We start from the raw sequence: 14,056 nt of genomic DNA, 5'->3' as shown, positions 1-14,056 counted from the left end.
AATTATATTGCGCGTATGATACATCAACTTCAAATTATTGTAAATATAATCGTGCAAATATCATATAGGAACCATATAAGAATAAAGAAATAAAATAACGACGTGTTATTTGATTTAACGATAGTGTTGCGTGTACTATCTCGCTACTTTAACAGTAATAACTGGCATATAAATGTCTTTCATAATTAGATCTTTTGCAATTAAAATTAGAAGTTTTCAAACTAGACGCAATTATTACTGTTTAATTTTAATGACGGGGAGAAAATAGTTAAAATTTGTGTATCGTTTTATTTTATGAGATATTGAAACTACTTGTACTCATTGTCAGTATATACGCAACAACTAAAAGGCAAGAATGGTCTATTTAATGATTTAGGAATTGTAAAAATTATGCAAAATGATCTAAACGTGATTTAACGGATAAATTATTAAAGTTTTCGTATGTCCTTCATGTCCACGTTCTTGTTCACGCTCACGATGGTTTCGAGACACCCGATGTGTAGCCCCTACGCCGTGTAGCTGCAACCGGAGCGGCGCAGACGGGCGACGAAGTGGTTGCGGACGGTGCAGGCGCAGACGCGAGCTACCTGGTGAACAAACAGAATTCTTATGAGAACTGGCCTGGCAATCAATGGCATGGCAGAATGCTCGAGACCCACGTTCCATCTGACCGCAGTCCGTGCAGTGCGCGCAGAGACCACCCTCAGTTTCTCACCCTTTCCCTTCGGGGCGTGCGACGGCACCCCGAAGATCTCCGATACGGCACGTTTTCAACGTACAACTGCACGCGAATCCTCGGGAAATGCTTCGCATTTTTGGCGGCGATGAATCGCGCCACTTCGGGCTAATTAATTACGTCGCGGGCGAGGTCCGTTGTTAAGTAACGTCGATCGACGAGCGGGAACCAAAGGGGGATCCTCGATCGACGCGGGTCCGCGATGCCGTTGTGACATCGGTCCTCCGTGGATAAATTTCGACGGACTTGAGCGCGAGGAGTCGGTCGGATCACCGGGTGGACCATGAACCATGGATACGCGACTCGAGAACGACGCGGATTCGGAGGAGAAGCGTAAGGAAGGTACGTGCGACGTTTTTCCAGTCGAACTCCTCCGGTTCGGTGTTTCGAGTTCGACGAAATCCGGGAATGGGCGCGCGACTTTTCGCGACAAGTGACCTCGTAATCGTCGTCGATTATCGCGTCGACGACGAGATGATTCCTCTGTTTACAACGTCGGCGAGGCAGCAGTGTCCAAAATGGTCCAGTCTCGAAATTCTTGTCAAAATTAGTACATGTTTATATTTCATAAAAATTTCAAATTCAAATTCAAATTTAAATTTCGAATGTTGAACTATTTTTAAAGCGATGATTTTCAATAATTATTATGATAATTATAATCATATTGTGTGTACTAAAAAAGGACCTTTCTTAATCCTATTTATAAATAAATAAATAAATATAAATGAATAAATAAATTAATTTGACGAAAATTGTCGAAATTTTCAGCTTGAATGAAAGGACTCGATTTTGAGTTCCTTCCTACCAAAAGTATTTGATCCGATGCTGTGCGACGATTCCCGGATTAGATAGATCTATATATCCGCCGAATTTGCATGCCTTCATTCGTAATCTGCCTTCTGTAATATATTGCCAATCTCGCGCTCCTGGTAATTGTGCTAATAATGCTCGTAATGACAATTAATATTGCGCAATGCAAAATTCGTGTGCTTATCCTGCCGAAAAGTTGCCGTAATTAATTTCCAACACTTAACGCCGCTAGCTAAAACGCAATTTCGCTCCATTTCAGGATACAAAATTGACTTAATTGTACAAACACTTCTGTTAACTGTCGTGTACACGTAGCGTCGAGTTCCAAGTTTCGAGCACGTCGGAATTGATTTCGTCTCAGCCAGCAACTTTGTTTTGTCGAGATCAGATATCGGAGCGCGCGGAAGTGGTCTCCGTGTTTGCTCGTGGCCGTAATCGATACACAAAACGAGTAGGGTGCTTGTAACATTGAAATTTTTTTCTTATCTAAATTATACGTCCCTCGGCTTCGTATAAAGCCTCTATAAAGCCTCGTCCCGACTTTGTGGCGCTAACGTACCGTTCAACGAGAACGGAGATCTTCATTGTCATTGAACTTGCACTTGTCGGATTATTAAAGAGAAATGATGAACCGCGCACAAGAAGTTCAGCGAAAATGAACAGGCTTCATGTGTCTGTTTTCTCTTGCTGAATTGGCTGAAATGGTTTATAGTTTAGGGGAGAGTGGGGTAATTGAGAACGGCGGGTAATTGGGAACAGAGTTAGATAAGTAATTAATACATCCCTTTTACATGCAGAGCCTGCATGCAGCCGTTGAATAGGTTCGGGACGGTGTAGTGCGGGGGGATGTATTAATTACTTATTTTTTTTTTTTTATTCTGGAAGTACTTTTTATATTGGAAGTACTTATTTTTACATTGGAAGAAAAAAGATAAACTCTCTGAACTAGTGCAGCCAGTTCAGCAATAGAAAACAGACTCATTGTAACGATCGAACCTGCGGGAAACGGAAATGAACCTTGGATATAGGCGTTGTTGCATATGCGAGGCGACTCCGGTGAACGCCGGAGCTTGGATGAATCTGGTGCACGCTCTCGCAAGCATGTTGGGGGATCAACAAGTACGTGTTATCCGCAGGGGATGTCGCCGATGTACACCAGGTGCTTCGCATGGACCGGTTCGACGTTGGTGTATAGCTCGATGTAACGTGTCAAACGTGTGTCGTTTTCACCGTTGAACGCAAATCTCTCTTTCTAATGACATGTTTCAAAGAGCGCGCTTAAGCCATGGGTAGTGGAGGAGTTGGTGAAGTACCGACGATATTTCACCCCCGACGATCGCGTGCGTCGAATATAGCCTTCGTCGAAGATCAGCAGACCCACGGTCCGTTCATCACTCCCATCCAGATTGCGCTCCACGCTTCAGGTAAATTTGCGCGTGATGTATAGATTGTTATGTTGGACCGACCTCTGTCCCTCCCCCTATCCTTTCAGTCGCAGAGACACACTGAGAGATAAAGCTGAGGAAACCGATAATCCATTGATACTGTGAACAATTACTCAAATTTTGAAAATAAATATATTGAAGTCCTGGTGAAAAAATTTCTCATATTTTCTCAGAAATTTTCGAAGAATCTTTCATATTTTTAATTTATGAAAAATTCTGAAAAATATATGTATCAAATTTCTCAGATACCTTTAGAAATAATTGGATGAGGGTTTTTGGAATATTTTAGTATCTGTATATATATAAATTTCTGATAAATTGCGCGGATTTTTTTCTCGTATTTATTCAGATTTCTACAAAAATGTGTGTTGACGGAGAAAACCTGAAATATTTCATTATTATTTTGTTTGAGTTTTTCTAAAAAATGTTTCATTTGTATAAAAAATCTGAGAGTCTTAAAACTTTTACAGAAATTCTGATTGATGATATGAAAAATTCTAACACATCTTTCTACCAGGGAAATTAAAGAGTTTTAGTCTCATCATTATCTTAATTAAAATGTTATGTAAAAAATAAAATAAAATAAAATTTTATATTAATTTTTTAGATGCCATCATAGCGCAGTTCTGATTTAGTTGCAAAATTATTGCACTCTGCGAATGTTAGAAATAAATGAATAATTCTAAATTTTACCAATTTTTTTCTGAAGAAAATTACCGGCTTGTTTGATGTCGAACCTGTGGCTGGAAGGAGATATAGTGGGTTTTAAGATGATATACCCTGTGTGATGATACAGTGATCGTCGACAATCGCATTTCGATATTAATTGAAGAATGCAACAGATCTAGCAACGATGGATCCATAGCGTAGTGTATAGCATTTATATTTAAGAAAAGAAAACAAGTTATATATAAGAAATCTAGAGAAGCCTGTATCAGCTCTTTAATATTAGATTTTAGTACCAGTATTCTCAAAGCATTTATTAAAGCGCTCGCATGATATGCGCATTTCGCTGAGCCATATTCCGCTTAATATTCAAATAAAACTGCAAATTTTCAAAATCAAGACACGCTTAAAAAAGCCGTACACGTCGTATCACTTTCCGCGCATTAAAAATACACGCACACTTTACACAGCTATTATTCAGACAGTAACCAGATAAATGTAGATTTAATCCTATTTTTTTCCCCGCATTATCTCAAGCAATCCACAACGTTCGAATTATATGGATAGCAATCCAGTTGAAACACACGCTGTTTTAAATTCTCCTTGCACGAATAAATTCAATTGAAAAGGTATCTTCGCGCCCCATGAGACACCGTGAGACAAATGGCAAGGCAAGAACGTCAATATTTCAGGATGCGAGCAGCAGCAGGGTTGCAGCGTCGCCGACGGCGATTCTGCGTCGAGTTGTCGCACCTTGGAGGCCACCAGAAGTGCCGTAGGAAGCGGCGGCGGCGATAGCGGAACCGGCGGTATACAACCGACAGGCCAAACTCATATGACCTCGACCCCGGTCGCTCAGCATCCGCACCAACCGAGCTCGAGTTCAGCCTGCTTCGCCTCCTGCTGCGCGGAAAGCGCAAAGAAGGTCGATTGCATCTCTAACTTGAAGCTGAAGTCGTGAATATAGTATAGATGAAACAAAATGTAGATTGAACGAAACGCTACACACTGTTGAATATTGAAGGATGAAATTTAAAACAATACCTTGAGTTAAATAACATTTTGTTATTTTTAACTACCATGTGTGTAGAAACAGTATTATTTTAATTCCATTGGTTTAGTTAAATTAACATTGTTTCAAATTAACGACACATTGTTAGTATTGTATAGGAGCATTGGCGACCTATACATATATAAAAATAGTTAAAAATTACTTAAATTGAGTATAAATTGACATTATGTTAATTATTTTTATAATTGCAGATATATTTCGGGGTGTGCGTGACGATATGCGTAACCGCGAGTTGGGTCGGAGCGACTCATTGCATTAAGTATTTGTACTTTCATAAATCAGACAAGATCTCGGAAACGTCTGAGTCCACAAATTCCTCCGTTAGCGGACTTCATCATCAACATGTGAGCTTTACTGCTTTTTCTCTTTCTCGTCTCTAACGGGTACGTTGGCGAGTACGACAGCTATATTATCTTCAGATCATTCTCCCGTACGACGCGCCCTTCTTCACGACGTGGTTCTGCACCAATTGGGAAGTCTTGTACTTTCCGGTATACTTCATCTGTTGGGCTGCCAGAACCAAGTGCGTCACCCCCTCGGAGATAATCGCCGACAGTCTCCGCGGTTTCCGTGACAAGGGTTTCACCGGTGGCCGCTTCTTAATCAGATGCAGTCTTTTCTGCGGCTTATGGGTCGTCACGAATTACTTGTACATACTCTCGTTGAGGATACTGCTAGCCACGGACGTGATAGCGTTATTCGCAACCAATGTTTCATGCGTCTACTTGCTCTCGTGGGTTATTCTTCACGAACAATTCGTGGGCGTGAGGGTGAGTAATTTTAAGAAAAGGCCGTTTAATTTTTATTTCAAAAATAGACTCGATTCTATTATATATTAATAAAATTTAATATTACGCTAATTGATCGCTAATATATTATTTATTAAACACAAAAATTACTTATATATATATATATATATATATATATATATATATAAAGAATGTTGAATCTTTTTATAAAGCTGAAATGCATTCTTTATAATATATTTACCCTTTATAGTGATAGATTTTAATTTTATTATATCAACCATAATTGAAGATTTTCTTATCGTTTACAGATAGTCGCAGTAATCCTCTGTAACACCGGTATCGCGCTCTTAGCTTACATGGACGGCATAACCGGAAGTCCAACGCTGGGAGGTGTCGTTTTAGCTACAGCAGCGGCAGCTGGCTCTGCCGTTTACAAAGTAAGTGCCTAATATCACTTGTGATCTGTAATTACACTTGCAAATACGAGATGTTAAAGTTTTAATTGATTATTTTGTGTTCGTTAAGGTCCTCTTTAAGAAAGTAATAGGAGAAACTACGTTCGGCCAAATGTCTTTATTTTTCTCTCTCATCGGTTTGTGTAACGCCGCTCTGTTATGGCCGATTTGCCTGGCTCTGTACTTTTCCGGAGTGGAAACCATACACTGGGCAAGATTGCCATGGGCAGCATTACTCTCCGCCAGTATCCTCCATTTAGGTCTGAATTTATGCTGAAATTACTATTCAATGTGAGAATTGTACTCATCGTAACTGAAATGTACTTTGGTTTGTTCACAGTTGCGAACATGCTCGGCAATTTCAGCATCGCGATCACTTACGACCTATTCATTACTCTTGGATTAATAACAGCTGTACCTGTGTCTGCTGGTAAGTAAAACGATCGATCATTTATTTTAAAATAATCATAAATCAACAAATGACTCCTTTTAATAATATACCAGTAATCATCTAAAGTGAAGATTATTTCATTTATATATAGAAAAAAGGCGTAGAAATAAAAATAGAAACAGAATATGTCTTATTCAAAAACATAAAAATTTGGAGTATAATATGTAAAAAATTATCTTTTTATTTCATTACGTTATTCATAAGATCCATCGCTCACTAATCTTTAATATAATTGTGCAGCATTGGACGTTATTTTTTACGGGGCGTACTTCATGGGCATGAAGTTAGCAGGCATGATCTTCATAGCGGTGGGTTTCTTCCTCGTGATGTTCCCGGATAATTGGCCAGATTACATAACAAGGCTGCTCCGGTATGTTTTCTCAGTCTGTATTCTATACGTACGACGCGTTTATATGGTATGCATTTTTAATTCGGAGTTTATTTAATTTATCTTTTAGTCTTTAGTTTCTCTAGCGAACTCTTCGATCGTCCGAGACGATTTGCCTATCTCTCTATAAATCTTTACTCTTGCAACAATATCGGACTGTTGTCTTTTACCTTGTTTGGCACCAGAATAGAGGCAGCGCGTAGTCTCACTTAAGTAGGATATGCTTGACCTACCTATCTATATATCTATAATCTATACTATACATTTATCTTCTATACTGCCTTAGTTTTTGCGATTCTTCGAAGCGTAATAAAATATATCTTATAAATCGCTTATGTAAAGTGACATAGAACATTTCCTGGAAAAACTTTACGAAAAACGCCCGTTCTCGTAAAACGTAATGGTTTCGATAAATCCCCCTTTCGTCGCGAAGCGCAGCTGATCAAACGCGATCATTATAAGAGCGTAGGATTTTTTTATAATTTACCATTATATTATTTGCGATTCTGTTTCGTTTGGGAAATCCTTAAGTTTCGATCTTGACTTACGTTGAAACAATTTTTACAATTTGTTTTGCGTCTCACCAGCCTTTACTTTGCAGCTTCGCAGCTAACGTTATTCCTACATGCGATAACATTTTCAGATCATATGAGATATATTTTCTTTTCGCTGCATATAGATACGCAGCCGATTATGTCGATTTATGTCGAAGCATATTGCGGTTTTGTTTCGCATTTAGAGGCAACTCGTGCACATCGTCACGCTTTACATAAAAAGTAAAGACTAGCACTGATATTGTTTTACAGGATGCCTGGAATATACAACAGATTTAAAAAATAACTAAATGAATATATTTTATATAGCAATAACACAGATAATGACAATGTAACCGGCATAAAAAGCTATAACATTTTATATATACATTTTTCTCATAAATACTCTAGTGATATATATGTATATTTAGATATATTATAAAATATATCTATTAATTAATATACGAGTTAATCTTTTAACTTCTCGTGTTTCTTCCTAAACTTTGTTACTTTAAAGTTTAAAAGCTGCAGCTTTGTGAGCACTCTGGTAATTAAAATAAATCTTGGATTTAATATTTTTTATACGATTCTGCGAACAACGTGAGCATACAGTTTAAAAATAAATTTTAGTAAAAATATTTTTTATATATTATTTTTATATTTAAATTTTGGTGATTTAAATTCACTAAATTTATTTGGATTGATTGGAATTTATTTGGAAACTGAAAAATCTTTTAGCTCTTTACATTATGCAATAATACTTAAGGTAAAGGTACCAATACCTGGACACGTGTACCTGTATCTGGATACCTTTAATAAAATATGGAAATAAACGTTTGGATATATTATAACTGAAGTTTCAAACTACAAGAAAAAATACTTTTATCTTTGATTTTAATTCGCGTTATACTTATAAATAATAAAGGTGTCCGGATATAGATACATGTCCGGATATAGTACCTTTACCTTACTTTCTCTACTATTATTAAGAATTGTGCAAAAATATGTTCGATGATATTTACGGTTCATTGAAATCTTGAAAAAACAAAACGCTCATTTTTAAATCTTAGAAAACTTGAACCGGTTTAAGAAATGGATTAGGAAAATAACTGAATAAACTTGCTTAAGTTGCTTGTTGTATTGTCTTTGAAATCGATATCATTTCATCACTCGCTTCCCAACAATCAGGATCCATTATATGCTGTTACAGAAACGTAGTCCTCATGAGTCACAGTACAAGGTAAGAAAATACATCCCATACGCGTCTTGCTCTAGTTCTACCGAAAATTCATCTTTTGTCGCAATAGTCTTTACAATAATCTAGATTATTATTCAAGCATCGTAAGATTGTAGCAAAAAAAAAACTTTTGAAAAATTCTATATGTAAGAAATATATATAACAAAAATAAACCGAATGTGAGTTTGTCATTTATATAATATGGTATTTATAAATGCTTTCTTTAAAAACGATTATATAACGATCTCATGTTTATGAAATATTTAATATAAAAAACTATTCAAATAGTAAGAATTATAAATACATTTATAAGAATAAGAAACATCTCAGAATATTATGGAGTTATTAATTTGTTTGCGATGAATTTTCTGTAAAAGGGTAAGCGGTATAAATGTCAATAGGCGCATGATTTACGACATTTTTCCGATTTCCTTCATTCTGCATGCATACGTTTAAGTTTGGCTTACTTTTCATTGGCTTATCTTCCGATTAAAGCAACCGGCATGCCTCTTCTTCACGCTTTTTTTCCCCGATATTATTTTCTTTTTGATCATTCAGTTGGCTTCGATGCATTATGTGTCTGTATTAGCCATTTTTTATTCGTTTAAACCTTTATTTATAATTGGATCGATAAGACACGTATTAGATTCAGGATTAACATTGTCATTGCCCTCGGAAATCTTAAGAGATTGCTTGCTTTAAACGGTCGTGCTCGTAAAGCATCCTAGAACGGTGTACTATTTTTACCCTCAATTTAGTCACGTGCTCTTGTTTGTTCGACCCATTATTTCATCCGATTAATTAGTAACCTGACCGTCATAGAAATCTTGCGATATTCGCCTTGTAAGCTATTTGTATATGTGAAAACCAATTCCCTAATTTTCTATTTTCCTATTCTATTACTTCTATTTCTATTACCATATATACATAATTTTCCCTCTGATGGGGAAGAAAAGAGAGATAAAAATAAATATTTTCTAGAACAATTTCTGGAGACAAAGAATAATGGTACAAACTGATAAAAATAAAAGTTATATGTATCATATGTGCATAACTAGTTTCCGAAGAAATTATCATTTGAACTTTTCTTCTTACAAAATCATAAAGAGGACTATACTATAAAGTATGTAACAATTATAAACAACGTACAGAGATTTTACATTATGTGACTTTTCTCAAACTGTCTTTTTGTTTTTCAAAATCAGCAAAATGCGATATATATAATAACATAACTAAAATGGTTCAATTATGATATAATTAATGGCTTGAGAAACTTAATGGCGACTCGCTGGATTTCTACGCGGATGCCCGTGCCCTCCACCCCGACCTGCCCCGATCGTCGAGACTTAACGTGAGCACATGAGGACGTAATTCTTAAGTAAGAGGGAAATCCGGGAATACCGAGATATTCAAGCAACACGCGACAGTCCCTCCCGATTATGTTAAAAAAAAAAAGACCAACGAGAGACAACCGCGCTGCGAGACATACTGTCGAGAGGAGCCACCAGCAGGTGTCTATCCCCGCACGGAGATAATCGAGAGATTGACTGATGACAGTCTCGGGCTTGATATATATATATGCAGTACCACGGGAGGCGGCAGCCAGCAACGCGGCAGCAGGAATATCCTTAGGGGTCGCAGAGCGTCTCTCCAGCAACGTCAGCAACGTCTGCGGAGCTACGGCGTTTCCGCCGCGCACGGCGATGGCCAAACGCTGCTACCGATCAGCAACAACAACAACAACAACAACAACAGCAGCAGCAGCAGCAACAATCAACCCGCCGCTCTTCGACATGTTAACAACCCCCAACAATACAGCTCGATCTCCGAAACCCAATCACGCCGTGTCCTTCCTTCTACCTCGACCTCTATCACCTCGACCTCGACCTCGACCACCACCACCACCGTCGTCAGCAACAGCTATTCGCATGATCCTCGTAATCAACAGCAAGGTATGAGAACGATCAGGCTGGTGGCGAAGCCACGCGTGACGCGGTAAGAGAGAAATCAGGTAGGACTCAGGTTGCGGGAAGAGATCAAGATCGAATCAAACGTGATCGTGATAGTTGGCTGGCGACGAATAGCACCGTGTAGAGAGTCTTGTTATACCTTGTTGTAACGCTCGAGGTACGAAACATGCTGGGTAATTGAGCAGGGATTTGTTAGCGAGTGGCAGCCGCAGATCATCTTGAAAGCGCTAAATATTGAGTTGCATAATGTTACATTGCTATGTAAGCTGGCGCCTATAAGTGATTAATGTAACGTAGCGTAAACGCTAGTAGCGGGTATATACAGGGTATTCTAGATAAGTATCACTTATTATTTATTTCTTTTCGCCAATTTAAAGTATCTACTCTCTATATTAAATAATAAGAAGTGATAAAGATTGAAACTGCGATAAAAAGCAGAGTTATTTAAAATTAAAGGGAAGAGCAAGATATTCATCTTGTCTATTTAAATCATCATTATTTTGCTGAAAGTTTCTCTATTCTTTAGATTTTATTTATAATTATCAAAAAGTATTCTACATTTTAAAAGATACAACTTTGAATAAAAAGTCTCGAATGAAAGACAGCTTAAAGACACCCTGTATATCGATATGAAAGCATATGCGTGTAATGAGGAATGCCTTTGTAAAAGTTCTAAATTTCTTCGCATCTATTTATTTTACCTTAGCTCATAGTGACCTGTTTAGTATCTTCTCCCGTAAATGTTGCAGGTATTCGTAAATGTTCCAAGTCATTTTTGTTTTCATTGTATACATGTATACATGTATATCGTCCGTGTGTCCCATATACATTTTTGGAATGAAACATAGCGACGTGTGTCATGCTGTTCGATATTTAACGGTACAATAACTGTTGTCATTCAGTTTGTTAATTGGTGTACCTTGCAAAACGAAACGGGCAATCCCATGCGTAATTCAGTGCATGACCATATATTCGATCAGAAAATTTTTGATGAAACGTGATGAAATTATATAATGATATTTCCACGTAATAATGGGATATCCGTGGCTTTTTGCGTTGAATATAAATTTAATTTCGCGTGGTGATTTTCTACAAATATATAGTAAAAGTAAAAAGCTTAAAATAGAGAGGATCGTAATTCCAACATTTTTTGAATTTACACACTTTAAAAAATGTCACTTATATTCTTATTTTGAATTAGAAATGAGATGATGATACCTAATAAATTGAATTTTATTGTCTTTTGTTTGTGAAGTTGCTCTGCTGAACGAAGTATAATAATAAATCTTAATAAACCTTAAATTTATCCTGCCTTGTGCACTACAAATAAAATAAATATAAAAGAGAATAGTTAGATAAAATATAGTAATTACACTTTTTCGTATTCTTCTGCGACTGTGCGCCGTAATTAATAAAATATCTAGGATATTATATTGTTGGGAAAATTTCCACGCGTTTTTCCCGTCAAGTTGGCAGAAGAAAAACGTGTCCTGCATGCTGATTGAGATATTTAGTTAACGACTGTTAGAATCACCGTAAATGACACAATTTTCGTTTTCGCAGGTGGAGCAGGAGACACAGGCACGGCATGTCAGATGGATCGTCGCGCGACGTGATTGATTATCGAACTGGTTACATAAAATCGCACCTACGCTCGCCCTCGGGCAGGGTTCGGTGACTAAACACGTGGAAAATCGTAGCAGTGATTAAGAGATTATGCCAGAGCTGTACAAGCCTCATCGTTGGCAATGGCTCGATGACCAGAATTATCGTCGATGTGTAAACATGAATTCGGCCAAGAAATAGATTTACTCTATCATTACTTTTAAATCGCCTGAATCCTTAGGGCTATCTTGAAGTATATTAATGGTGTGTAATGTTCCATCAACATCACAACCATTTAATCTAACTAGTACGAGCTCTGGAAAACAAATGACAAAATTAGTTAAACTAAGATTAAATAAACAAACGCAAGAGTAAAAAATCTATTCTAAACTGATTGTGAATACTTTTTGATCAAGTATCTTACTTAAATTTCTTAATTTATTTAAAAAATTATTAAGCACACCTTAACGCGATACCTATATACAGTTGAAACTGCAAAGCAAAAAAAATTATTTCAAATCGCATAAAGAAGTCTTTAAAGAGCTCATAGGAAATATCTTGCGGAAATATATTAACGAAAATAGTATATAGCTGATATTCTGTCTTGCTGTTGATGTTTTCTACTCTTTTACCACGTACCCGATCATTATTTCCTAAAAAGTTATAATCAAAGTATTCACATATTGGACCTAGATATCGAAGATATCTCTATGGCATTCACGATATTAACGTACATGTTATCGATGTATGTATGTGGTAGCTCAATTTAGCATAAAAATAATGTCGGATCGACAGTTAATTAGTTTAACGAGATTTGTCGGTTTCAACACGTTTTCCAATAAATAACGGAAATATATTACAAATAATATATTTCAATTTTTTTCAAGATCTTCATTCGACAGTTTCACGCTATATTCACGAATGTCACAATATTCGACGCATCATCATTAGTGGAAGTTACAAACGGATATAATGATATAAATAATACATAAAGACAATCAGAAATAGTGAATTAGCTCTATAAATACTATTCGTTTTTAAAGATATCCGTATGACGTTATTTGTAGCAAATGTCGTGATGAAAATTAATGATACGATGTTTTACTGCAATACACATTTGCAAATTGATGCAAATGGCTCATAGTGATATATTCTTATCCCACAGAATTATTAATGTAATATTACAGGGTTGATAGTTTTATTTCTATTCTAAAAGTCGTTTTTACCATTAATACTCTAACGGTGTCGAAATTTGTGATGACTATAGTTTGTATAAAATAACAGATATTTAACGTCAAGAATACTGGGTACGTGACAGCTCAATTCATCGATATACATATACATTATATATACGTTTCCGTGTTATAGTAAATTTCACAGTTAAAGTAAACGTACATAATGAAATTTAGGGATTATTAAGGTTCGTGATCAGCTTAGAATCTGTTTATGATAAAACTATAAAAGTCTCGTCGAGCTCGGATAGGAAAATATCTGTATACATAACTTCTATATAAACAAATTAAGTATTAAATATATTTTTATAAGTATTACATACGACATTTTCATAGAATTATTTTACACTGGTTATTACTTTTCATGAATTATCTACACCAATAAGTAGTTATCTCTATTTGTGTTTGCTAGGTACAATTTTGTATACATAATCATGACAGATATCACCTACAAGTTACGCAATTAATTCCAACATTTTGATTAATAGTACGCCGGAACGCATGTCGACAGACTTATTTCATTTGTATTGATATATTGTCAATTACACAAAAGTTAACACACGACGGTTGTAACCGCAATAATTATAATGTTTATCGTAAAAATATATTGTAATAGAGACTCTAGTTTAATGTTGATATACCAAGAGGAATATTGTGAGAACGAATGTGATTGTGTCTGCAAAAATAAATCTAGTTTAGTAAGATCC

The 14,056-nt window shown here is 36.3% G+C and overlaps 1 protein-coding gene across 2 annotated transcripts; it reads left to right on the top strand.

Moving 5' to 3' along the window:
- The first annotated feature begins 621 nt into the window (after nt 1-621).
- LOC143900756 (solute carrier family 35 member F3) lies at nt 622-14,053 on the top strand. Of its 2 annotated transcripts, none has more exons than XM_077412440.1 (11): nt 622-1,078; nt 2,683-2,970; nt 4,350-4,582; nt 4,921-5,073; nt 5,149-5,499; nt 5,787-5,915; nt 6,004-6,193; nt 6,274-6,363; nt 6,625-6,754; nt 10,127-10,494; nt 12,076-14,053. In XM_077412440.1, the coding sequence occupies exons 2-11, from the start codon at nt 2,832-2,834 to the stop codon at nt 12,126-12,128; spliced, it is 1,836 nt and encodes a 611-aa protein (XP_077268566.1). In that variant the 5' UTR covers nt 622-1,078; nt 2,683-2,831; the 3' UTR covers nt 12,129-14,053. The 2 variants fall into 2 exon arrangements, with proteins under 2 accessions (XP_077268566.1, XP_077268567.1); XM_077412441.1 differs by lacking the exon at nt 10,127-10,494 and adding an exon at nt 8,516-8,545 and having other exon boundaries at nt 624-1,078.
- Nucleotides 14,054-14,056: the final 3 nt, after the last annotated feature.

This window comes from Temnothorax americanus, unplaced genomic scaffold (assembly GCF_048541705.1).
Source record: "Temnothorax americanus isolate GAGA-0224 unplaced genomic scaffold, ASM4854170v1 Scaffold30, whole genome shotgun sequence".
Classification (NCBI taxonomy): domain Eukaryota; kingdom Metazoa; phylum Arthropoda; class Insecta; order Hymenoptera; family Formicidae; genus Temnothorax; species Temnothorax americanus.
Note: the sequence above shows the minus strand (reverse complement) of the source record. Positions and strands in the feature narration are given on the sequence as shown.